The sequence below is a fragment of the Rhincodon typus genome, chromosome 20, assembly GCF_021869965.1.
Source record: "Rhincodon typus isolate 14 chromosome 20, sRhiTyp1.1, whole genome shotgun sequence".
NCBI classification, from domain to species: Eukaryota; Metazoa; Chordata; class Chondrichthyes; order Orectolobiformes; family Rhincodontidae; genus Rhincodon; species Rhincodon typus.
This window is the reverse complement of record NC_063351.1, coordinates 46662016-46688519: the sequence shown is the minus strand read 5'-3', so window position 1 is coordinate 46688519 and position 26504 is coordinate 46662016. Positions and strand designations below refer to the sequence as shown.

Genomic DNA, 26504 nt, shown 5'->3' with positions numbered 1-26504 from the left:
CTGCCTGGGTCCTAAAGCTGGAACACCCTCCCTCAGTTGTACTTCTCAAAGTGAAGTGTGAGACCAGAGCCTGTGTTTACTTGGAATAGATGTAACTCAGAGTGAAACATGACAGGTATATGTCTTCCAACTCCTCTCTACGTCTGTGTCCATAAGTGTCACTTTATATGTGCTAAAGTAACATCCAATCAATGCCCTCCTCCTGCACGTACTTAACCTCAATTGATACAAATAGCAGTCCCACACCTTCCTCCTCTCTTCCTCTTGAAGCTGCTCCTTAAAATTCACCACTTTGATTCAGCTATTTATCCCCTTATTGTCTTGTTTTGGTTGTGTTTCATTTTTTTTGTCTGAGTACGTTCCTGCGAATTGCCTTGGGATGTTTTCCGATGTAAAAATGTTATATAAATACAAATCTGTGTTGTTGCTCATCAATGTGGAAAAGAGCACAGATGTGGATGTTGGTTACTTTGACTCTCAGATGCTAAGCTCGCTAACATGGTTCAGCCTAGATATTCCAACGAGGCATCCGAGCCCATGGGACCTTGGTCAGCACAGATCAAGAGAGGATGTGAGGACATTGGGAAAACAAAACTAAAACTACAGAATGCAAAAACAATGCTGTTTACCTTATGTCAAAACCTCTCACAATGTCTCCTGTATTTTGATGTCTACCTCATGAAAATATTTGCCTACATTACTGCAGCAGTTGTGTTCTTGGTTTAAAGACACCTCACTGATGATTTAGTAACTGTCTGAGAATCAAAAGTGGAGGGACACTAAGAGTACCATCAATTCATTTGAACCTCTTCAATTCAGTGAACTAGGGATCTGAAGCCTGTTTGGAAACCCTCAACATTGAAGTGTCTTGGCTTTCTGCTGTAATGGCTGGAACAGAACCAACATTCAGGGAGATTCCTGGACTTGATACCACTAGTTTTAGGAAAGAATATTCTTTTTAGACACAATGATAAACCATAAGAAGATCACATCAACAGTTAAAACTCGGTATGGGATTATGTATTCTCACTATTGCTTTGATGTCACTTCAAAATGGGCAGGTCTGAAAAGTGTGTATACCGGCTGTGGACCACTGTTGTACTCTGCCTCCAAAGTAGAAAGTGATAGGTTCACATTCCACTGTAGGGCTTGATTGCAGTGATGATCCAATTGAACATTACTTATGAATTAAGATTAGGACATTTGGTGGCTTGGAAAAGAATGATAGAATTCATCAATGCAGAAAGAGGCCATTCAGCCCATCAATTCTGCACCAACCCTCCAAAGACCATCCCATCCTATCCCCATAACCCTGTATTTACCATGGTTAACCCACCTAGTCTGTACATCCCTTAACACTAGGGGGCAATTTAGCATGGCCAATCTACCGATACATCTTTGCACTGTTGGAGGAAACCGGACCACCCAAAGGAAACCCACGCAGACCGGGGAGAATGGGCAAACTCCACACAGGCGTACATTAACCCAAGACTGGAATTGAAACGAAAACAGAAATTGCTGGAAAAGCTACACAGGTCTGGCAGCAGCTGTGGAGAGAAATCAGAATTAACGTTTCAGGACAAGTGACCCTTCCTCAGGACTGGCTGGAATTGAACCGAGGTCCCTAGTGTGGTGAGGCAGCAGTGCATCATTACGCTGCCCTGGGCTGGCTTGAGCCTGCATACCATTTGATCTTACTGATCAAATTGTGACCTCTACACTAGGGCAATTTTCAAAATGACTTTTTTGGATGAGCGATAAAATCAAAGTGCTTTTTACCTTCTCAGGTGCTTGTGAAAGATCAAATATTTTGAACAGACAAGCAAGGAGCAGGAGTAGGTGATGCAGTTCCTGGAGACAGCTCTGCCATTTAATAAGATTGTGACTGATTTGATTTTAACCTCAAATCCACATTCTTGCTTGCCCCAATAACCTTCCACAGCTTCTGCAGCCCTCTGTGATAAAGAATTCTTCAGATTCACTGTCCTCTGAGGGAAGAAATTCCTCCTGGTCTCTGTCTTAAAAGGGTGACCCCTTATTCTAAGATTATGCCCTCTGGTCCTAGACTGTCCCACAAGGGGAAACATCTAGCCTGTCAAATCCCATAAGAATCTTATATGTTTCAATATGAATATTTTTCAATCTCATTCTTCTAAACTCCAATGAGTACAGTACTGAAGCTCTCCTCATAAATCCCTCCCTATCTGGGATCAGCCAACTGAACCTTCTCTGGTCAGCCTCCAATGCCAGTACACCTTTCCTGAGGTAAGGCTCCCAAAACTGACTAGTGCTTTGTACAGTTTTAGCAAGACCTACTTTTAAACTCCATTCCCTTTGAAAGAAAGGTTAGCATTAAATTTGCCTTCCCTATCACCCACTGAATCACTATGCTAGCTTTTTGTGGTTTATGCACAAAGACTCCCAAATCCTTGTTGCTTTCTGCAGTCTTTCTCCATTTAAATAATGTTCAGCTCTTCTACTCTTCCACACAACATAACCTCATTTTCCCACAGATCATCTATTGTGCCAACATCCCTCAAACAACATCACATTACAGAATGCTGTTGTGAGAGCTTCTTGTGCACAATTTGGTTAGTGCATTTCTACATTACAGAAGTGACCACAATTCAAAAATATTTGATTGGCTGTCAAATACTGTGGTCACAAATGGAACCACATAAATGCAAGTCCTTTGCTTCAAAGATGCTCTGATGCCATGCAACTTTACCCGCTGACTGCATATTGTGCTCACCAGTCATTAATCCTTTGGAGAATCATTCCTCTGGTTTTCGTGTCCACCATTCTGGAAGAATGTAACTTGCGGTTAACTCATGGGGGACCTACATGCCATGATTAATATCCATGAGGAGATTATTAAATCTGAATGGATTTAGGGCCAGTCATACCACTTTAGATGTTTGACAAATGGTTTTCTAATTATGATGTATGTGTGTTAAACCTATAAAACCTAGAAATTTTTTTTTAACAAAAACATACAAAATTTAGCAAGTAAATTCTGTAGTTTTCTTTGCCGTGCTGACAAAATGCAGTTCAGTATTACAACAAGTGAAGAAATATAGATTGAACTGACATTGTAGCGGCTGGAAGACCAGCTGGACCCATAAGCCTACCCGTGGAATTTTGTTTTTATTACTGCAGGTGGATACAGCTTTGCATAACAGTAATTTGTCATTTGATCTATACCTTTTAACCTGTTGCTAGGCATTGCGATTTGCTCCCTGCAGTTCCCTCGGTCTTGTATCTGATCAGAATGCTCTATCATTGTCCTATACAATGCTTATAATCTCCTTTTTAAAATGCATATTTGTGGGGCTGCTGAAAAGGCTTATTTTCCATTATCCATTTCTAATTTTCCCAGGAAAGAAATGCTGGGTCTTCTGTCTGGACAACTCTTAGGATGAGGTGTTAGGTGTGGAATTCTAGGCCAGATATAAAAAGATGTATGAAATTCTTATCAGAGGTGATTTTGCTGAAAAATATATTTTCTGAATTATATATTATTAATCTATATAATTTATTCAAAACAGAAGTCAACACTCAAATTCAATTTGACTTTCTTGACATAAAAATGACAATTTTGAAAAAAATGTGTATGTAAATAAGTTTATACTTAATAAAAAAAATGACAATTTAATAAAAATGTGAATGTGAGGTTTATAATATTCATTAAAAAACAAATTTAAAAAAAACATAAATGTGATGGTGCTGATATTCATGAAAAACAAACACCAATTTGAAAAGAATGCAAACTGAAGAAGTTTAAAAGATTTGCTGAAAAACAAATGACCATTTAGAAAAAGTCAGAAGTCACATGACACCAGGTTACAGTCTAACAGGTTTTATTGAAATCACAAGTTTTTGGAGCACAGTCCCTTCGTCAGGTGCAGGGAGAGAGAAGCACACACAGACACAGAGTTTATAGGCAGATAGGTCAAAAGATCATACTACTGGGGTGAGTGGAATATAAGAACACTACAACTACATGCTGGTCCAACCAAAGAACACACCCGCCAACTCAACAGAGTGATCAGGACTTTTGATCCTGACCTTCAGAGCATCCTGTGCACCCTCCTGTGTATTTCTCGCACAGGAGACTTCTACAGCCTTCCGAAGATACACAAAGCCAACACACTTGGACGTCCCATCGTATCAGGCAATGGGACCCTGTGTGAGAACCTCTCTGGCTATGTTGAGGGCATCTTGAATCCCATTGTACAAGGAACCCCAGCTTCTGTCGCGAAACTACAGATTTCTTATAGAAACACAGCACCCACAGACCAGTTGAACCAGGAACAATCCTCGTCACAATAGATATTTCAGAACTCTACACCAGTATCCCCCACGATGACGGCATCATTGCAACAGCCTCAATACCACTGACTGCCAATTTCCAGATGCCAACTTTCAACTCATTCGCTTCAACCTTGACCACAATGTCTTCACCTTCAACAACCAGTTCTTCATCCACACACATGGAGCAGCCATGGGGCCCACATTTGCACCCCAATATGCCAACATTTTCATGCACAAGTTTGAGCAAGACGTCACTGCTGTGCAGGACCTCCGACCAAAGCTATATGCCAAATACGTTGACGACATTTTCCTCCTTTGGACTCATGGCGAGGAATCACTGAAACAAATACATGACAACTGCATAGCGATATCAACAAGTTTCATCCCATCATTAGATTTACCATGGCCTACTCTTCAGAATCAGTCTCATTCTTGGACACACGCATCTCCATCAAGGATGGACACCTTGGTACCTCACTCTACCGCATGCCTATGGATAACCTCACAATGCTGCACTTCTCTAGCTTCCACCCTAAACATATTAAAGAAGCCATCCCCTACAGACAAACCCTGCACATACGCAGGATCTGCTCAGATGAGGAGAAACGCGATGGACTCCTAAAGGTTTTGAAGGACACCCTCATAAGAACAGAATACGCTGCTCAACTCATTGATCACCAGTTCCGACATGCTACAGTGAAAAACTGCAACAACCTCCTCAGAAGACAAATACAGGATACGACCAATAGAGTATCCTTTGTCGTCCAGTAATTCCCCGGAACAGAGAAGCTACGCCATGTTCTTTGCTGCCTTCAACATGTCATTGATGATGATGACCATCTGATCAAGATCATCCCCATGTCTTCAAACAACCGCCAAACCTTAAACAGGCCATTGTTTGCAGCAAACTACCTAGCCTTCAGGACAACATTGACCACAACACCGCACAACCCTGCCATGGCACCCTCTGCAAGACATGCCAGATCATTGATAGGGACACTACCATCACACATTGGAATACCGCCCACCACGTACACGTCAGATACTCATGTGACTCAGCCAATGTTGTCTATCTCATATGCTGCAGGCAAGGATGCCTAGAGGCATGGTACATTGGTGAGACCATGCAGATGCTACGACAATGGACGAATGGACACCATGCAACAATCGCCAGACAGGGGTGTTAACTCCCAGTGGGGGAACACTTCAGCGGTCAAGGACATTCAGCCTCCGATCTTTGGATAACCGTCCTCCAAAGCAGACTTTGAGATATACAACAACGCAGAATCACCGAGCAGAAACTGACAGACAAGTTCCATACCCATGAAGACATTCTCAACTGTGATCTTGGGTTCATGTCGCACTACATGTGACCTGACTGTACTGTTCTATACCTGTAAAATCTTCCTTACTGTCCTGATCGACAGCATCACCTTGATAAATTTTTATGATCTTTCTACCTTAATTAGTTTGTACAGTTTTGAATTACTTATTACTTTGGTTAGACCCTCAGCATGTGACTCTTATATCATTCATGTTATTCCAGCACCACCTTATTTTTAATTTTTTGTAATTATCTCTCTGCCTCACTTAATTAAATTATAGGTCATCCTTTTGCTGGTTATTTAGCTGTTGACACTTTACTCACTGTCTAACACTCTTGATCACCTGCAGAGACTTATTGTCTGACACTCCACTCACAAAAGTTCTATGATCTTTTGAATTCTCTGCCTATAAACTCTGTGTCTGTTTGCTCTCTCTCTCACTGCACCTGACGAAGGGGCTGTGCTCTGAAAGCTTGTGATTTCAAATAAACCTGTTGGACTATAGCCTGGTGTTGTATGACTTCTGACTTTGTCCACCCCAGTCCAACACTGGCATCTCCACATCATTTTAAGAAAGTTAAAGTGCAGTTTACAAACTTCATTAAAAATATAATTTGAAAAGGAACTTGAACATGAAGGAGGTTGCAAAATCATTAAAAACAAACTACAGTTTTAAAAAGAATGAACATAAAAACATTAACACGTGAATGTGAATAGGTGTACAATCTTTATTTTAAAATTCGATCAGATTTAGTAGTTTGGCTCATTCCATTAGCATCTTCATGTGAAAGCCTCATATAAAACAAAGAATTGCGGACACTGGAGTGCTGAAACAAAAGCAGAAATTGTTGCAGGAACACAGCAGGTCAGGAGTCATCTATGGAGAGAGAGAAAACAGAATGAATGTTTCAAGTTCAATGACCCTTCTTCAGAAAGTGAAAGCCTGAGATTTGCTCTGACTTGTCTTGACAGGTACACACACACGTGCGCAATTGACGCCCTGTGACAACTACAAGTTGGCTCCTGCTACAAAACAAGAGCGCACGGCGCCTGCGCGTCCTGACACTCTCCATTGGCGATCTCCGCAAGCTCCGGCCTCTCAGATTGGAAACCCGGTAACATCACGTGCCATCTGAGGGCCACTCGGAATGTTGCATGGGCGGGCCGCACCCCCCCCAAATCGGACCTGCCCCCCACGTGGGCCGGCGCCGCTCACTGGGGACAGTCTGTCGGCTTGTGCCCCGCCCCCCCACCCCCACAGAGAGGATTGGTCGAGGTTTACACCGCCTGTCCCGCCCACCCACCACCTCTGCGGCTTCTGAATGGAGAGGCCAGAGTGTCAAGCAGGGAGATGCATCCAATGGGGTAGAGGAGGGTGGGTGGGAGGCGTGGACCGTTGGCTGGGGCTCGCGCCGGCGTTCGCTCGCAGTTTGAAAGCTGAAGGGAGCGAGCGGGAGCTGAGGGGGGAAAGGAGAAAGTTATGTGACTGGTTTTCGATAAAAATAATCATAAAAACTCTATTATGTCCGCTCAAAATGGGACAGAATATGCAGGAAGGGGAATAAAAGACACTTAATATAACTGTTCGGTTTCCCCTCCCTTTTGCTGTTTTTAAAAATAATCATATTTTTTTCCCTGAGGGGATAAGGGAGGGAGGGAACAGCCTCCATTTCCATTACAAACATGGCGGCCTGCAGCAGCGGCCGGCTCGGCTTCTTCACCCTGCCCGCCTTCAGCGTGAGCTGCTGCTGCCTCGTCCTCCTGCTCTTGTCGAGCCTGAGCGGGCGGGCGGCCGCCTCCGACGAGGGCGACACGGTCATCATCGGCCTGAGGCTGGAGGACACGGACGAGGTGACGGGCATGGGGGACGGCGTGCTGCGGGTCAGCGAGCGGACGCGGGTCCGGCTGCGGCTGTACGGCCAGCGAATCGACAACAGCACCTGGAGCCGCATCGGCTTCACGGAGCACCGGCGGACGGCCGACGACGCGGCCGGCTTCGACCCGTGCGGGGTGCGCACCTCGGACATCGTGGTGCTGCCGGGCGTCGCGGTGAGCCGTCGCAGCACCGGCGTCATCGAGATGGAGGTGAAGCCACTTCGCAAGACGGAGAAGAGCAAAGCCTACTACCTGTGCACGGCGGCCCGGGCTCCGGAACCGGGCTCGGGGCAAGCCGACTGGCTGTACCACGACACCGAGGACACCATGGTGGTGGTGGTGGAGGAGAGGAAGTTCCTGTTGCCCTTCTGGCTGCAGGTCATCTTCATTTCGGTGCTGCTTTGCCTGTCGGGCATGTTCAGCGGCTTGAACCTGGGGTTGATGGCGCTGGACCCCATGGAGCTGCGGATCGTGCAGAACTGCGGCACCGAGAAGGAGAAGAACTACGCCAAGCGCATCGAGCCGGTCCGCCGCCAAGGTAACTACCTGCTCTGCTCGCTGCTGCTTGGCAACGTGCTGGTCAACACCACGCTGACCATCCTGCTGGACGACATCGCCGGCTCCGGGGTGGTGGCCGTGGCCGTCTCCACCATCGGCATCGTCATCTTCGGCGAGATCGTCCCGCAGGCCATCTGCTCCCGCCACGGCCTGGCGGTCGGCGCCAACACCATCGTGCTGACCAAGTTCTTCATGCTGCTCACCTTCCCGGCCTCTTACCCGGTCAGCCGCCTGCTGGATGTCATCCTGGGCCAAGAGATCGGCACCGTCTACAACCGCGAGAAGCTGCTGGAGATGCTGCGGGTCACCGACCCTTACAACGATCTGGTCAAGGAGGAGCTCAACATCATCCAGGGCGCCCTGGAGCTCCGGACTAAAACGGTGGAGGACGTGATGACCCCTCTGCGAGATTGCTTCATGATCACCGGCGACGCGATCCTGGATTTCAACACCATGTCCGAGGTCATGGAGAGCGGATACACCAGGATCCCCGTGTACGAAGGCGAGCGGTCAAACATCGTTGACCTACTTTTCGTGAAGGACTTGGCATTTGTGGACCCCGACGACTGCACCCCTCTGAAAACCATCACCAAATTTTACAACCACCCCTTGCATTTTGTTTTTAACGACACGAAGCTGGATGCAATGCTGGAGGAGTTTAAAAAAGGTGGGAAAATGTTGTTTATGTTTCTGTTTTTCCCCTTGCTGGTCAGGCTACATACCTCAGTTCTTTTTGCATGAGTTTGTGTTGTCAACCTATAGCAGCGCAACTCTAACTGAAAACACGTTCTGCACATCTTAAAACAGTTAGTATAAAAGTGGTTACCACCTATATATTTATGTTCACCTGTAAATGTTTCGTTGACACACTCACTTTCTCCCAATGTACAGCCAACCGCTGCCATCAGATTCATTAGGTAGCTTACCTCTGACGTCTTTTCTATCCTCCCCGACTTCCAACATCTTGAACTACAGTCATGTTTCGACAGTGCAAAAGAATAACCCCTACAGAATGGTGTTGTTTTTCAGTTTCTCTTTGTTGGCGGGGCGGAGGGTGGGGGCGAGAGCAGAATCTAAGTTATGATATTTTTGTAAACCATAAATAATATCCTTTCTGTTAAATATAATGTGTACTCAACACTGTTCATAATATTTAATAAACTTGTCTACTATTCATGAGACTTTAAGATGTGTCGCAATGTAAAATTTGATAACTCAGTGCTTGTCTGTGTACAAGATTGTAAGGACTCCGCTTGAGACTCTTTCTGGCTGTTGCCATGCCATTGGTTTGCCAACATTTTAAAGACTTTGCATTCCAATGCATGTAAATATAAGTATAATGTGATGAGACAATGGTGTCAGTTTTTTATTCAACATCTTGCTATGTTCTTGGTACAACTTTTTGTTAAGCCTACTAAGATTAGTTTAGCAAATGTTTTTAAGAAAATAGTTGTTTGCTCTCAAATTTGGTGATCTGTACCAAAAAGTACTTGTAGATGATGGATGTGTCTGGCAGGATTTATTTTCTTACTGATTGTAATCTATATGCTATGTAGAAAAGTCCATGTGACTTGCCTCAGATGCATGGAAATGGAATTTAAAACACACTGAAGTGTCAGAATACGTAGTGCTTTAAGGCAGCAGTATAATGACTGAAATTTCCAAATTGTGATTTCTAGAATTTTTATTTACCATTGCATGGGGCTTATTTTTGCCATATCTCTGATAGTGGGAATTTTTGATATGTTAGGCTGCTGTGTGATGACGTGACCAGTGGAGTCAGGTGGTGTAGAAGTAAAAGAGCAGAATTTAAAATTGCTCCCCAGCTTGCTGAAGTGGAGAAATTGACTTGTGAAGTCAGTACAAATATGTGCATTAGAAAGTAAAGAACGTATAGCCCAGTTAGCTTTGTTTGTTCTTTTATGACTAATACTTTTATTTACATCTTTAATCGAGAATTAATTGCTTTAGGTATTGTCCCAAGATGTACTCCGAACAAAACATCACTGTTCAAAGAATCAGCTTCCAGTTTTATTCATGTGCCCCAAAAAATGCAGTTTTGCAACATTCTTTGACTGATATTGCATAAATGTTGGTGTAATTGGTGAAGTTTAACCCATTTCTTTGAAATGATTTCAATATGTTTGAGGTTTACTACAAAATGATACAAGTGACTTTTTTTCCATCTTTCCAACTATATTTTCAGACACCTTTGATTTGTATAAAGCTTTGAACTATACTATTCATCTCTGTGCCTGAAAATCCTTATATTTTGAAATGCTTTGGATGTGTGTCAGTAAATAACAGCATGCATTAACCGGGTGAGGATTTTTCCTTAGGTCAAGCATGGGGCAATGGATGGCATTTGTGCAGCATATGGTTTCTAATAAAGTTTTTGGCTTTGGGATATTTGGAACTCTGCTTAATGATTCTAAACTAGTAAGGGCTGGATACATTTTGTGGAGCGAACGGGTAAACTGTCAACTTAAGAATAGTTAGTGCTTCACTAGCTGCAGATGGAGATTTGTTTTTACCAAGTTAGGCTGATGCATGTTCCAGAAGCAGGTAATGTGAGGGGCCATAGTCATGGATCCTGAACTCACAAGTACTCACTACTAGCAGTAAGAGCTACTTTGGTGTGACCAACCTCTATGCTTGCTTTACCTTGTCTTGACTCCAGAATTAGCTCATTAATAGGAACACTCTATCTAGATTCCATAAGCTGCTATTATATGTTTATTTGCTTACTTTGACATTATTGATTTGAAAATGGCTCTGTCCACTGGAAGTATAGTAGAGCCTTGGAAGTAGAACGGCACCTGAATTTTTTAAGAAGTTCTTGTTATTTAGTTTGTGAATTGTTGACCAGCTGAAAAGAAATGAGCAGACACGGATACGTCTTTGCCAGCTCATTGCAGCATCTTTTTTGGGTAGGCAGTGATTTAGAGAGCAATTCCAGAAGCTTATAGTTGTGTCACAGCAGACTGAAATTCAGGAATGTAATTAATGAGAGAGTCAATCTTCAGATCACTGGGCATAAAATATATTGATGTTTCCTTTATTTTGTTGGATAATTTGATTTGATGTCTGAGACACTGGTACAACTTCATAACCTCGTCAGAAGTTCTATTGAAAAATATTTTCGTAGGCAGAGATTCCCTGCATTTGTTCTATCCTTAAGGTTCTAAGTTAAGCTGTGACAGCATATCTTCCTGTTGGGTTTTCCCTACCCAAAGTTTTTAGTAATTAGTAAAGGGTTTTCATCTTTATAATACAGATTTGCACAATAATTGGACATGCATGGTAGATTCAGTTCTGCTTATATGTTAGATAAGAGGGTAATGAAATCTCGTGTCGAACATTAGGTTTGTACTTGGCTATTTGGGGTCCGTCGTTGTTACTGTGAAATGTGATGGGTAAAGACAATGGAGCAGATTTTGGGGCCTCTCACCAGGTGAATATTTGGATGGTACATCTTAAGTCTTATGGTGGTGCAATGAAAATGCTGATCAGGAACAGTGCCTTGCTTCTGTCATCACTGTGGCTGCAGTAATTCTCTTAGGTGTCTCCTGCAGAGTGCCTCCCTGCGCCATTGTTCACGTGAATCTGTGTTCTTGGACTGATTTGACATTTAGCAGGAGATATCCAGCTTGGTCTTTCCAGTGTAATTAATTACCCATTTGCAGAAGGCCCTACCAGATATGCTCTGTTTAGTTTTGTTGAGCTGGCAGGTGCAGAAATTCTGCACCATGCCCTGTAGAAGTATTGTGGCGGGTCACATTGCCATGCCTTGCTGCTGCTCTGCCAACCACGTCATGCTAGCCTCTCGCTGTTTGAACAGGTGGCAGGCCTGTGCTGTACACTGGCTTTATAAGTCAGAATTTACCTCCATATGTTTTGTTTAAGCAACACTGTAGTTCAAGAAGCAGCAATGTTCTGTGATTGCTCAAGAGGGCAATAGTGAGTTTGGTCACATAATATGTCATCTGTATTGAATAATTTAATTTGTATTCCTTTGGGTTGTGCTCTGAATATGCACATCTATTGCTACATAAGGTTTAAATTAAGTCCAAGAAAGGAAATGAATAAGTATATTTTGGCCTAGTTAGGAGACTGGTAGAGGCATACCTATTGGTTTTCACTGAGGAAGGATGAAAAAAGTATTTTGCACCATTGTATGTATGTACATAAGCTTAGAAAAGAAAGAAACTAAGGTTTATATAGCTTTCTTCTTCACCCATCCTAGTTAGCCCGAAAGTGCTTTATGGTCTATGAAGTACTGAAGTTTAAGGTCCCACACAGTGTAAAAAGATAAATTACTATTTAAGACTTAGTTTATTATAAAAATGTTGGCTAGAATGGTGGGCAGAACTCTCTTGCTATTCTTTGCATAGTGCTGTAGAATTATTTGTATCTGCCAGAGAATCAAGATCGCCACTCAGTTTAATGTCTTTTTGAAAATTTGGAACCATAGTTTTAAAGTGAGTGGAGGTAGATATCGGGGAGACGTCAGAGGTAGGTTCTTTACTCGGAGAGTGGTCGGGCCGTGGAATGCATTGTCGGAGAGGGTAGTGGAGTCAGCCTCATTAGGGGCATTTAAATGGCTGTTAGATGGCATATGGATGATAGTATAAGGTAGGGGTGGAGGTTAGATAGACCTTAGGATTAGGGTAAAATTTCGGCACAACATCGTGGGCCGAAGAGCCTGTACTGTGCTGTACTGTTCTATGTTCTATGGCAGTGCGACATGAGCTTGTTCCTGTAGTGAAGTCAGAGCTTAGATTATGTGCTCAAGTCTCTAGAGTGGTGCTTCAATTCATGGCTTGGAGGGAAGAGTGCAGCTGGGTGTTGTTTGAGAGGGAGAGGTATGAATTCTATCTAGTCAATGTAGGGTTTAGTATTTGAATGTTTGTAATGATGCACAGCTTTAAGCTATTGTTTGATAATTCCTTCTGAAATCATTCTTTGAAAGCGAACTTCTGAATACAACTTGTACCTCAAGATTTTGGTTAATTTTTTTGCAGCTTCAGGGCAGGAATTTTGTCCTTAAGATACTAACTTCAAATTCTGTCTCTTTTGTTCTTGTTTTATTTGTCAAAATTATTGTTAATGTAGTGATTCTATTGGTTTTGTAGGAGCTACATAACTGTGCCATTTACTTCAGTAATGAAGCTTGTTCTTTCAGCACATCTTCTGGCAAATCACAGCCTAACTCTGCACTTTGAATATTCCTAATTACTTTGTCTTTTACCTTGCCTGGGTGGGAATTCCTGACAGTATAGCACCCTTTGAATTAAGTTTCTTCCTTTTAATTAAAATTTGTCTTCCAATCCTATTTTGAAATTGTACTCTTGATGAGTCCTATTGTCGTGGTTGGTTCGCTTGCTGAGCTGGTTCGTTCTCCGCAGAGGTTTCATTATCTTGCTGGGTAACATCATCGGTGCAGCCACACACACCGACCAAGTACTGAATTTCAACAGCAACCACCCTGACACACACAAACAAAGTTGCGTGAGAACATTATTTAAATGGGCAACAATATACTGCAGCAACACAGAACTACGCCAAAAAGAAGAGTACCTCTTCCAAGGTTTCAAAGTCAACGGATACCTGAAAAACTGGGTCGGAAGATGCCTATTACACGAAAACACCAGGAAGATACTACACGCCCTGACAAACTCATCACGCTACCTTACATCAAGAACACATCTGAACTGACCACAAGACTCCTACGACCACTAGGCATCAGAGTAGCACACAAACCCACATCAACCCTACTCCAACTGCTAATCTGAACCAAAGACCCGCTCCCCACCATGGAAAGTACCAATGTCATTTACAAGCTTCTCTGCAAAGACTGCGACAAACATTACATTGGACAGACAGGAAGGAAATTAAACCACAAAAGTACACGAACATCAACTAGCAACAAAAAGACACAATCAATACTCACTCATCTCCATCCACATGGGTAAGGAAAACCACCAATTGGATTGGGACAACACCAGGATCCTGGGACAGGCGAAGCAGAGACAAGAATGGGAATCCCTCGAGGCCTGGTTCTCCACTAAGAAAGCCATCAATAAACATATAAAGCTAGACCCCATATACACTCCATTGCGAAGGAAGACCAGAAGTGAGGTAATCCAGCACAATGGACCCCAGAATTTCAATACCAGGGGGGAAAACACAACAGTGCTTCATCAGAGGCTGCATTGATGATGTTACCCAGCAGGGTAATGAAATGTCTGCGGAACAACGAACCAGCTCAGTGAACCAACCGACCACAACATCCACAACCTGAGCTACAAATCTACTCTTAAAACCTTGTGTCCTATTATATCAGAAACTTTTATGTACCTTGAAGTTTCTTATGAACTTTTTTATACTTGAGCTTTACAATCCTTACTTGTAGTTCACCCTTTTTGCACTTGGTGCCATTTTTAGTGTACTTCTATGCACAAAGCATCTTATTTTATAATGTCATAGAAATGACAGTATTCTCAGGATGGCCTGATGAATATATTATAAAGCTAATAGAAATATTTTTGATATTAATTTTGGACGGCACTCAAAAACTGTGGTACAAAAATTATGATCCTTTTAAATTGCAGTTCTCCAATTCAAATCACTGTCACCCACATAAAGCCATACAGGATGGAAACAGACCCTTCGGTCCAACTCACCCGCGCTCTCCAGACATCCCAATTTGACCTAATTCCATTTGTCACCATTTGGCCCATATCCCTCTAAACCCTACCTGTTCATGTACCCATCCAGATGTGTACTAATTATTATAATTGTTCCTACCTCCACCACTTCCTCTGGTAGCACATTTCCAAGCTACCCCTTCGGGTCCTTTTCAAATCTTTCCCGTCTCACTTTAAATCTAAGTCCTCTAGTTTTGGACTCCCCATCCTAGGAAAAAGATCTTGGCTATTCACCCTTTTCGTGCCCCTTATGATTTTATAAACCTCCACAAGGTTGCCCCTCAGCCTCCGCTCCAGGGGAAAAAAAAGCCCCAGCCTATTCGGGCTGTTTTTGTAACTGAAACCCTCCAGACTTGGCAACATTCTTGTAAATCTTTTCTGCATCCTCTCAAGTTTAGCAATATCCTTCCTATAGAGGGGCGACCAGAATTGTACACCGTATTCTAAATGTCTTTGGACTATGGGAGGTAAGCAGAGCATCTGGTAGAAACCCATGTAGACATGGGGAGAACGTGCAAACAGAGACTGTCACCCAAAGGCTGGATTTGAACCTAGGTCCCTGGCGCTGTGAGACAGCAGTGCTAACCATTGTGCCTCTCTGCTGCCCAGGCTGTTGGTGTCTGCACGTACACTGTCCCTGAGGTTGCTTACTGCTTATATCTAACTAAGGTTCCTTTATTTATATCTGTACGGAGTAGGTTATCAAATACAGTTCTCTAATTTAGCATCCAGGACCTCTCTCTTCACATGCTAATTCTAGACTGATATCTTCTTGCTAACTGAAGTCATATGACTATTTACATCATGATTTCAGTAAGTGTTATTAAATTTCCTGGGTTTGTAACCCTTAACATCTGTAACCAAAAAAATCAATTGTTTCAGTTTAGGTATTTTCAATTGACACCCATCTTTAGCAGATTTTTATTTTGTTGAATAAGGAGGAAGAGTTCCAAATTTCTACAACTTACTTGTGTGAAAAAAGTGTTTCCTTGGAAAAGTGAGCTGTAATTTTCAGATTATAACCTCCTTGGTTTAAACTTCTTCAATATAAGATTGAAATTAATACAAGCCTTTTATTTCGGCATCCACTTTTCTTTCCTTTCCTGCTATATTATTACAACTCGGATGTTGGCATCACTCAACTGTCTCGTGACTATTTGTTCATGGGTCAGTAGGCTATTCAACTACAGGGGAATCATATTGAATTTTTCTCCAAGTGGCACTTTGTAAATCTGCATGTTACTAAAAATATCATGACTTCTCTGGAATGGAAAATAGAGACGTTGTTTGGGCAAAGGATAAGGCTAGGCTTGAATTGTATCAAGGTATGTTTCTTGACTTGGCAGTTTCCTTCCTGTGAGGGACCTATGAGGTGGAATGGTGAACATCTACCTTGAGAAATCCGTTCATTGGCATCACAGCCGTTCACTTTGCATCAGCTAAAACTATTAAATAGTTTGTTAAACTTGCAATTGAACAATAATTGCTTCCCCAGCTATACAAATTAAAGTTGAAAATCTGTTTTGTCTAAATTTTTTCCATTACTTTCTTTTTCTCCCACAGGTGTTTTGGTCAGGATATTTGCTTAGGGTGGAAAAAATGGCCAAATCAGTTTTTAACTTCACTTGCTAAAAGCAAAACGGGACACTGTTTTCCATCTACACCTCCTTCACTGTATATCCAGAGTCCTAAGGGCATTTACTGCTTCTGTTGCCATTTTGACTCCAGTCAGATATTGAACCGAACTACTCCTGTTTGGCTGTACAGTTCAACATCACTTCAGTGCATTTATATATTAAAATTTGGGATGGTGTGTTATAAAAGTTTACAGGTACACTAGATTAGCAAAGTCTTCGGAATTAAAGTTTTCATCTAGTTTAGATAAATGTGATTTGCTGAAAGTCCCAAATGGGATAAGATTCAATTGAATCACTTGAATATTTTGTTTCTATTTGCATAGAGTGCAAATTTAGAATTTCGCTCTGAGAAGTAATAATGGCTAGTGCAGCATTCACTATGGTGATGAAAAAAATTGTTGATCATGAAGGGACAACTTTTATCCAGATCTGCCCACATTAGCACACCACTAAGTGCCTGCTGCATTTGACCCCTTTACATCTGAATTGGAAATATATACAACGCTCTCCAATTACGTTTGAGAGTAGGACGATCAGCTGGACATCAGTACTAATCTTTACCCTCATAAAGCAGAGGAGGAATACAAAAGTAAGACAGGTAATATCACTAAACTTTGTTAAATTGGTTCTAAAGTTTAGCATTTCTTAAACTAAATTTCTGATATAATCACAGAGCTTTGAAGTGAGAAGTTGCTTCAGTGATTGGTAATAAGTTGCAGGTGGATGAGATTTGATGAATTGGGTAGTTGAAGACTAAGTCAGCAGAGAAAATAAAAGTTAACATAGATTCTTTTACACTTGCATTTGTAATGCTTAGGGTAAGATTGGATAGGACCCTGAGAAATCAAAGTCAACCTGCCTGGTTCAAAAATTAAACAAAGCCTGGTAGTTATCTGTCAATGATCATTAATTGTTGCAGTATCCATGGCAACACTTCTACCAATCAGCTGTCCTGAAATGTTGGTTTTTTTTGGTGAATTGGTATTCTTGTGAATCATCCTGATAAGTGCAAAATGAAAAGCTTCAACAAAATGTCATTTCTTAACAATGCCCATGTTCTGTACTACCAATTGTGATGATATGTAACAAAGTATGTTGAGAAATAGCAGTTTTGTGATTGTTGCAGAACGGTGCTGCTTTTGTCAGACTTGTAGTAATTTACTTAGTTCTTTACTGAATGAAGGCTTTGGTATTCGAATTTCAGGACGAAGTCGGTCCACAAAACGAAAGCTTGATCTATTTGTCCTGCGGGTAGTCAGGGACAGAATTCAGTAGAAGCAGAGAGGCCGTGGAGTGAAGCAATGTGGCAACAGGTAGAGCTAGGTGTTATTAGAAGCAGAGTCATTGTCTGTGAATGATATAACCAAGGGTGGGATAAATGGGAGTTCCTTCATTGATACATTGGTGGTGGCATTGCTATCGAGCCAGTCATCTTAAAGGTTGGCAACCACATTCTGATTTCATATCTCTTCTCTGTTGAGCGTGAGATGAGAATAATAGTTGCTTAGCGTTCAATGCATGGTCTCTATGTATTCTTATTCACAGGTAGAGGAGGACAAATGGTAGATTATTAGAATCATGAGTGATCCGTTTGGGGTGATTGTTGAGTGCATTTGGTGGAGTTGCTTAATCTGCCACCTGATGAATGAGAATAGAGCCAAATAAGCTTCATGTCACCAAGCTGAAGACAGATGGGGTATTGGAGGATAATAAGATTTATTTTTTTTTTCCCCCAAGTTGAGCATAAATGGCTTTTATTGGAATTGTTTCACTGCTAGGAAGAGGTGGAAACCTGACCGGATTCGAACAAGGCCTGTAGGAGGGATAACAAAGTTGGGAAGTGACAAGTTAAGGACAGCTAAAACAAAAGTAAGGTTAATGTTGGGATGGAAGATGGCAAAGAATAAACAGGGTTAAGAATGAGTCTTTTGAAGAGTGCTTAATGGTTTTGAATTTAATATTGCAGATCACAACAATAAAGTTGATGATGCTTATAAAATGACTCAATTTTTCTGGCATCATGAGTTGTGTTTTTGAACTTTGTTAGTGTGTGGGTCAATGGAAGCCTGCCTGACTCCAGACATGCTATACTGTCATTAGTAGTTAATCTCCTCTTTTCACCTAACAACTGTATGCTTTATTTATCATGTATCTGGGCACAAAGGATTGCGCAGTTGACACAGGTAGTGTTGTGAAGTTACACGGGAGTTTACCAGGCTCATAGCTTGAAAACGGTTTGATTTAATATGTTTAGTAATCTCAGAATTTGCCTATTGGTGTCTGTTATGCTGACACCTACTTCTAGTTAATAATTAACATTGATGTTATTTTGTGCAGTAGTTTTGATTACCCGTGTGCATTATCAAAATTCTCTCCCTCTCAAGCAAACATTAAATGTCTGCATTTTTGTTAACTCTAAGTGCCTCCATACCCAAATGTACTCACTTTGTTTTCTTCATAATGGTTTGAATTGCATTAGCGATGTCTTTGAGCTGTATTATTGTTTACATTTAGAACTAACTGCATATTTTCCTGTTTCCAGAGAATGGAAAGCAGGGTTAAGCATACTATAATTTTTAAAGTTCTCTTTCAAAGGAGGACAAAATAATTTGTACACATGCCCCCTTTTCATTTTTTGTGTTATCTATTTCTCCTGTTTACGTTTGTCATTTTGAGACAGACCTGGTTGAACTTGTTGAAAACTGCCAGTCCTGTGCTGAACCTTTAAATGTGCAAAGGCTAACTTATAGCAAAATGTGCCGTGGTGTTTAAAACCTATTATTGCTTCCGAGGTCAAACTGTTTTTCTGAAGTAGGAAAATTTGAAATAAAGAAACAAATCTGCATTTTGTAGTATTTATTGCAATCATGAGCCATGAAGTGTATCACAGCCAGTTACTACTTTTTCTGAAGTATGATAATGACTTCTTAAATAAATCCTATTTCTGCAAAAGTTCCACAAACAGCAATGAGATTAATAGTTTAATTAGTTAAGAGATAAAGAGGGAATGGGACTCTAGGGATGCTTGATTTTTTTTTCTCTCTAAACTTCGAGTTGTGCTGTAGGATCTTTAATGCCCATCCAAAAACTAAGTTTTTGGTTTGATGGTCTCATCCAAAGAAGACATCCCTGATCGGACAGGACTAAAAGAATGATGCACTGAGTGTTAACTTATATTTTGTACTTGAATGTCTCAAGTTGGGCATAAATTCTTGATTGCCTGATTTTGAGATGAAAATGCTTCAGTAAGGAAAATGTTTCTGAATTGCAAATGTCAGCTCAAAATAAGAATAGTCAAAATTAGTCAGGACTGAACCAAGTCAATATAAGAATGCAATATTTGAATAAAATACAGTAACATTGGAATAAAAAGAGAAAAAGCTGCATTGTAAGGATTGTGCCTTTTTAATTTTGTGTCTTTAAATACTTTGGACTCCAATGAGATAACTGTTTATAAAAACTAGGATGGCTGTATAGTTTCAGAGCAAAGAAATTGATATCTATTTTGCACTCTGCAGGATCTCACAGCCACAAAAACAATGTGTTGACATTCAGGAGTTGTTTATAGTGAAGCTGATTGGTTCTTAGCGAAATGAGCAGATTGGAACTGAAACAAGTTGCAGAAACACGCAGTGAGAAGGACAGAAGTGTGTGCAGTTGTTCTTAGCAGGAGCTGCCTGTTCTCTGCAGTAAAAAGACTCTTTTCACTTGAAAACAAATTACCTTTCCGGCAGCATTTGCAAGGAGTTGTGACTTTTAAACTCATATCTCGGAGATATTTTTTAAATGAATCAATCATTGTGTTCTGTGGAAACCAGTGGGAGCATGCAGAGAGAAAGAACTGAGCACCAAAGGCTTGGGTAGCTGAAGAATAATCTCAATTTCGAAAATGGGAAACAAAGACCACAACTGACTTGCTAGTTTTTTTTCCTATCTTTGCCAATAATTTATTATCCCTATTTATTTGCAATTATGAGAGAAATGGGAGTTTATAAAGAGATTAGAGTTTTAGTTTGTAATGTTATTTGCCAGTTGTTTACATGTGTACCTGTAAGCATTGTCTAATTACTACACTAAGTAATAACTCTTGTTTACTACAGAAACTTAGTCCACACTCTAAACTTTATACATTATATTTTATATATAAAAGTTTCTGTAGTGGTTATGTAAGGAGTACAGAGCGGAGCAGCCATGTTAGCTAGTCATATAATGGAATTAAAGCTTCACTTAAATACTTGGCAGATCATAGAATCATAGAATCCCCTACAATGTGGAAGCAGGCTCCAGAGAAGATTCACTCAGATAAGCTTGGGTGTGAAGGAGCTGTTTTATGTGGAGAGATTGAGTAGGTTGGTCTTATGCTTATTAGAGTTTAGAAAAATGAGAGGGAACTAATGTGGAAGAACCGATGAGAGAGTAGCCCCACTTAGACTGAGTGCTGTGTAATGAGAAGGGAATCATTGCCAGTCTAGCTGTGTGAGACCCCTTGGGGAAGAGCGACCATAACATGATAGAATTTTTTTAATCAAGATGGAGAGTGAGGTTGTTGATTTGGATACGAGGGTGCTGAACCTTAATAAAGGAAACTATAAGGATGTGAGGCATGGGTTGGCCTTGATAGATTGGGGAGAGTTACTTAAAGTGATGACAGTGGATAGGCAATGGTAAACATTCGAGGAACGCACAGGGAACTGCAACAATTGTTTATTCCTGTCTGTTGCAAAAGCAAAATGGGTAGGAGGGCCAATCCATGGCTTACAAAGGAAATAAGAGATCGTATCCGATCCAAGGAAGAAGCATACAGATTGGCAATAATAAATGTGAGGATTGGGACCAGTTTAGAATTCAGCAAAGGAATACCAAAGGATTGATTAAGACGGGGAAAATAGAGTACAAAAGTAAATTGCAGAGAACATAGAGACTTGATGCTAAGAGTTTCTGGAGGTATGTGAAGCGAAAGAGATTGATAAAGACAAATGCAGGTCCCCTAGAGACAGAAATGGGGGAATGTGTAATAGAGGACAAAGAAATGGCTGAGGAACTGAATACGTACTTTGGTTATGTCTTCACAAAAGAGGATACAAATCAGACACCAGAAATGTTGTAGGATGCAAGATTTAGTGAGAGGGAAGAACTGAGGGAGATCAATATTAGTAGAGAAATGGTGCTGGGAAAATTGTTGGGATTGAAGGCTGATAAATCCCCAGGGCCTGATAATTACATCCCAGAGTACTTGAAGTAGCTCTAGAAATAGTGGATGCATTGGTGGTCATCTTCCAGGATTCTGTAGACTCTGGGACAGTCCGTTCAGATTGAAGGGTGGCTAATGTCAATCTAACATTCAAAAAGAGCAGTAGAGAGAAAATGGGGGATTACAGACCAGAGAGCCTAACATCGCTAGTGGGGAAAATTCTCGAATCCATTGTCAAGGATTTTATAACCGAGCATTTAGAAAGCAGTGGCAGGATCAGACAGTCAGCATGGATTTATGAAGGGGAGGTCATGCTTGACAAATCTGTTGGAATTCTATGAAGATATAAACTAGTAGAGTTGACAAGGGGGAGCCAGTCGATGTCATAAGTTTGGACTTTGAGAACGTGTTCGACAAAGTCCCACGTAAGAGATTAATGCACAAGATTAAAGTGCATAGGATTGGGGGAAGTGTATTGAGATGGATAGAAAACTGGTTGGCAGAGAGGAAACAAAGAGTAGGAATTAATTAATGGGTTCTTCTCAAATTGGCAGGCAGTAACGAGTGGGGTGCCACCAGGATCAGTGCTGGGACCCCAGATATTTTACAATATATATCAATGATTTGGATGAGGGAACAAAATGTAACATCTCCAAGTTTGCAGATGGTACCAGGTTGGGTGGGAGGGTGAACTGTGATGAGGATGCAGAGATCCTTCAGCATGATCTGGACAGGTTGGATAAGTAGGCAAATCAGTGGCACTTAAGGTATAATTTGGGGTAAATGTGAGGTTATTCACTTTGGAAGCAAAAACAAGAAAGCAGATTGCTACCTGAATGGCTGTAAATTGGGAGAGGGGAGTGTGCAGCAGGACCTGGGTGCGCCAGTTGTTGAAGGTAAGCATGCAGGTGCGGCAGGCGGTAAAGAAGTCAAATGGTGTGTTAACCTTCATTGCGAGAGGTTTCGAGTACAGGAGCAGGGATGTGTTGTTGCGGTTGGACAGGACCTTGGTGAGACCACACTTGGAATAATCTGTGCAATTTTGGTATCCTTTCTGAAGAGAGATGCTCTTGCTGTCGAGGGGGTGCAGCGAAGGTTTACCAGGCTGATTCCGGGGGTGGCGGGTCTGACATATGATGAGATTGACTGTGTTGGGATTGTTTTAGCGAGAGTTCAGACTAATGAGGGGCGGGGGTGGTGGAATCTCATAGAGACTTATAAAATTCTAACAGGACTGGACAGGGTAGATGCAGGGAGGATGTTCCTCATGGTGTGCGTATCCAGAACCAGGGGTCACAGGAGGATTTGGGGTAGACGATTTAGGATGGAGATGAGACATTTCTTCACCCAAAGAGTGGTGAGCCTGTGGAATTCATTACCACGGGAAGTAGTTGATGCCAAAACGTGGAATGTATTCAAGATGCGACTAGATATAGCACTTGGGGCGAATGGGACCAAAGGTTTGGGGAGAAAGCAGAATTAGGCTGTTGAGTTGGATGATCAGCTATGATCTTGAAGAATGGCGGAGCAGGCTTGAAGGGCTGAATAGCCTCCTCCTGCTCCTATCTTCTGTGTTTCTATGTATATACCTTAATTTTTTGTGGTTCAATTTTTTTCCTTATTTGATCAGAACTGAATACTGTAAAAAACTCTGTTTATTTCCAAGATTGTTAAGGCGAATGGGGTATAAACCTCTGACTAAAATCACTATTTGTGCAGAAATGAAAGTAATGCATAATTTGCATTTATGATAAATTATGGCCATCTGAACAAGGAGCAATTTCTCTGTGAACTGATTTAAGATCATGGGGGAACAAATTACAAATAACCAGATTGCTTGACAATTTCTGAAGAATTTATAGTAATTGGAAAATTGTTGTATTCATGCTATCAAATGTTTTTTTTTAAAAAAAAATCATTTTGTGGGATGTGAGCATCACTGGCTGTCCAGCATTTACAGTATTGCTCATCCCTAGTTGCTCTTGAGAAGATGGTGGTGAGCTGCCCTCTTGAACCGCTGCAGTCTACCTGCTGTGGGTTGACCCACAATGTCACTAGGGAGGGAATTCCAGGATTTGGACCCAGTGACAGTGAAGGAACGGCAATATATTTTCAAGTCAGAATGGTGAGTGGCTTGGAGGGGAATTTGCAAGGGTGGTGGTGTTCCCACAAATACCGCTGCCCTTGCCCTTCTAGATAGAAGTGTCATGGATTTGGAAAGTGCTGTCTGAGAATTTTTGGTGAATTTCTGCAGTGCATCTTGCAGATAGTACACACTGCTGACACTGAGTGTTGATGGAGGAGGGAGTGGATGCTTGTGGATGTAGAGCCAGTCAAGCAGTCTGCTTTGTCCTGGATGGTGTCAAGCTTCTTGAGTGTTGTTGGGGCTGCATTCATCCAGGCACATGGGGAATATTCCATCACACGCCTGACTTGTGCCACGTAGATGATGGGCAGATACTGGGGAGTCAGGAGGTGAGTTATTAACCACAGTATTCCTAGCCTCTGACCTGCTGTTATAGCCACTGTGTTTATGTGGTGAGTTCGGTTGAGTTTCTGATCAATGATAACTCCCAGGATGTTGATAGTGGGGGATTCAGTGATGGTAACACCATTGAATGTCAAGGGGCAGTGGTTAGATTGTCTCTTATTGGTGATGGTTATAGCCTGGTATTTATGTGGCACGAATGTTACTTACCACTTGTCAGCCCAAACCTGAATATTGTCCAGATCTTGTTGCATTTGGACACGGACTGCTTCAGTGTTTGAGGAGTCGCGAATGGTGCTGGACATTGTGCAATCATTGGCGAACATCCCCACTTCTGACCTTATGGTGGAGGGCAGGTCATTGATGAAGCAGCTGAAGATGGTTGGGTCTAAGAGACTACCCTGAGGAGATTCTGCAGAGATGTCTTGGGGCTGAGATGACTGACCTCCAACAACCACGACCATCTTCCTATGTGTCAGGTATGACTCTAACCACCGGAGAGTTTGCCCCGTGATACCCATTTATTCCAGTTTGCTAGGGCTCCTTGCTGCCACACTCTGTCGAATGCAGCCCTGATGTCAAGGGCTGTCACTCTTGCCTCACCTCTAGAATTCAGCTGTTTTGTCCATATTTGAATCAAGGCTGTAATGAGGTCAGGAGCTGAATAGCCTTGGTGGAACCCAAACTGAGTGACACTGAGCAGTTTATTGCTGAGCAGGTGCTGCTTGATAGCACTGTTGATGACACCTTCCATCACTTTACTGGTGATCAAAGTAGACTTCTGGGGTGGTAATTGGCCGAGTTCGATTTGTCCTGCTTTTCGTGTACAGGACATACTTGGGCAATTTTCCACATTGTCAGGTAGATGCCAATGTTATAACTGTACTGGAACAGCTTGGCTAGGGGAGCGACGAGTTCTGGAGCACAAGTCTTTAGTACTACTGCCAGAATGTTGCCACATCTCATAGTCTTTTCAGTATCCAGTGCCTCAAACTGTTTCTTCATATCACATGGAGTGAATCAAATTGGCTGAAGACTGGTATCTGTAATGCTGGGGACTACTGGAGGAGGCCAGGATGGATCATTCACTCGGCACTTCTGGTTGCTGCGAATGCTTCAGCCTTATCTCTTATACTGATGTGCTGGGCTCTTCCACCATTGAGGATGGGGATATTTGTGGAGCCTCCTCCAGTGAGTTGTTTAATTGTCCACCACCATTCGCAACTGGAAGTGGTAGGACTGCAGAGGTTAGATCTGATCCATTGCTTGTGGGATCGCTTAGCTCTGTCTATCATTTGCTGCTTATGCTGTTTGGCATACAAGTAGTCCTGTTCGGTGGCTTCACCAGGTTGACACCTCATCTTCAGGTATGCCTGGTGCTACTCCTGGCATGCCCACCACCTTTGTCCAGTGTTGATGGTGATGCTTGAGTGGGGGATATGCCAGGCCATGAGGTTACAGATTGTGTTAGAGTACAGTTCTGCTGTTGATGGCCCACAGCGCCTCATGGATGCCCGGTCTTGAGTTGCTAGATCTGTTCAAAGTGCCATTCAATACGATGGAGGTTATTTTTGATGTGAAAGTAGGACTTCGTCTCCACAAGGACTGTGTGGTGGTCAGTATTGGATCTGCCCATGACAGTATCGGTATCTGTAGCTGGCAGATTGCTAAGGATGAGATCAAGTATGTTTTGCCCTCTTGTTGGTTCCCTCACCACCTTCCCATAGACTCAGTCTAGCAGCTATGTCCTTTAGGACCTGACCAGCTTGATCAGTAGTACTGCTGCTGAGCTACTCTTGCTGGTGGGCATTGAAATCCCCCACCCAGAGTATATTTTGTGCCCTAGTCATCCTCCGTGCCTCCTCCTAAGTGTTGTTCAAAATGGAGGAGTATTGTTTCATCAGCTGAGGGAGGACGGGATGTAGTAATCAGCAGGAGATTTCCTTCCCCATTTTTAACCTGAAGCCACGAGACTTCATAGGGCCCGGAGTCAATGTTGAGGACACCTAGAGCAACACCCTCCCGACTATACCAGGGTGCCACCACCTCTGCTGGGTCTGTCCTGCCAGTGAGCCAGGACATATCCAGGATGATGATGGTGGTGTCTGAGTTGTCTGTACGTTATGATTCCATGAGTATGACCATGTCAGGCTGTTACTTGAATACTCTGGGAGAGCTGTCTCACAATTTTGGCACTAGCCTCCAAATGTTAGTGAGTAGGTCTGCTTTGAGAAATTTGGAAGTTAATTCTTCTATGTGGTTGCAATTCTGCCCTTACATTCACTTTGTGCACCAGAGTGCTAATTGAACGCCAATCAAGAGAACCATACAGTTTAGCGTCTCATATTCCATGAAATTCTTAGCATATATTTTTAACTTACAACATTCTATGAACCCATTAATTTG

At 42.1% G+C, this 26504-nt stretch overlaps 1 protein-coding gene across 3 annotated transcripts in view; it reads left to right on the top strand.

Moving 5' to 3' along the window:
- The first annotated feature begins 7084 nt into the window (after window positions 1-7084).
- The window catches only part of LOC109922379 (metal transporter CNNM2-like), a 183171-nt gene continuing 163751 nt past the window's right edge, over window positions 7085-26504 (top strand). For all 3 annotated transcript variants that reach the window (XM_048609111.1, XM_048609110.1, XM_048609112.1), the window contains exon 1: window positions 7085-8739. In XM_048609111.1, coding sequence (XP_048465068.1) covers window positions 7323-8739 — 1417 coding nt within the window. In that variant the 5' untranslated portion in view covers window positions 7085-7322. The remainder of the gene's footprint in view (window positions 8740-26504) is intronic.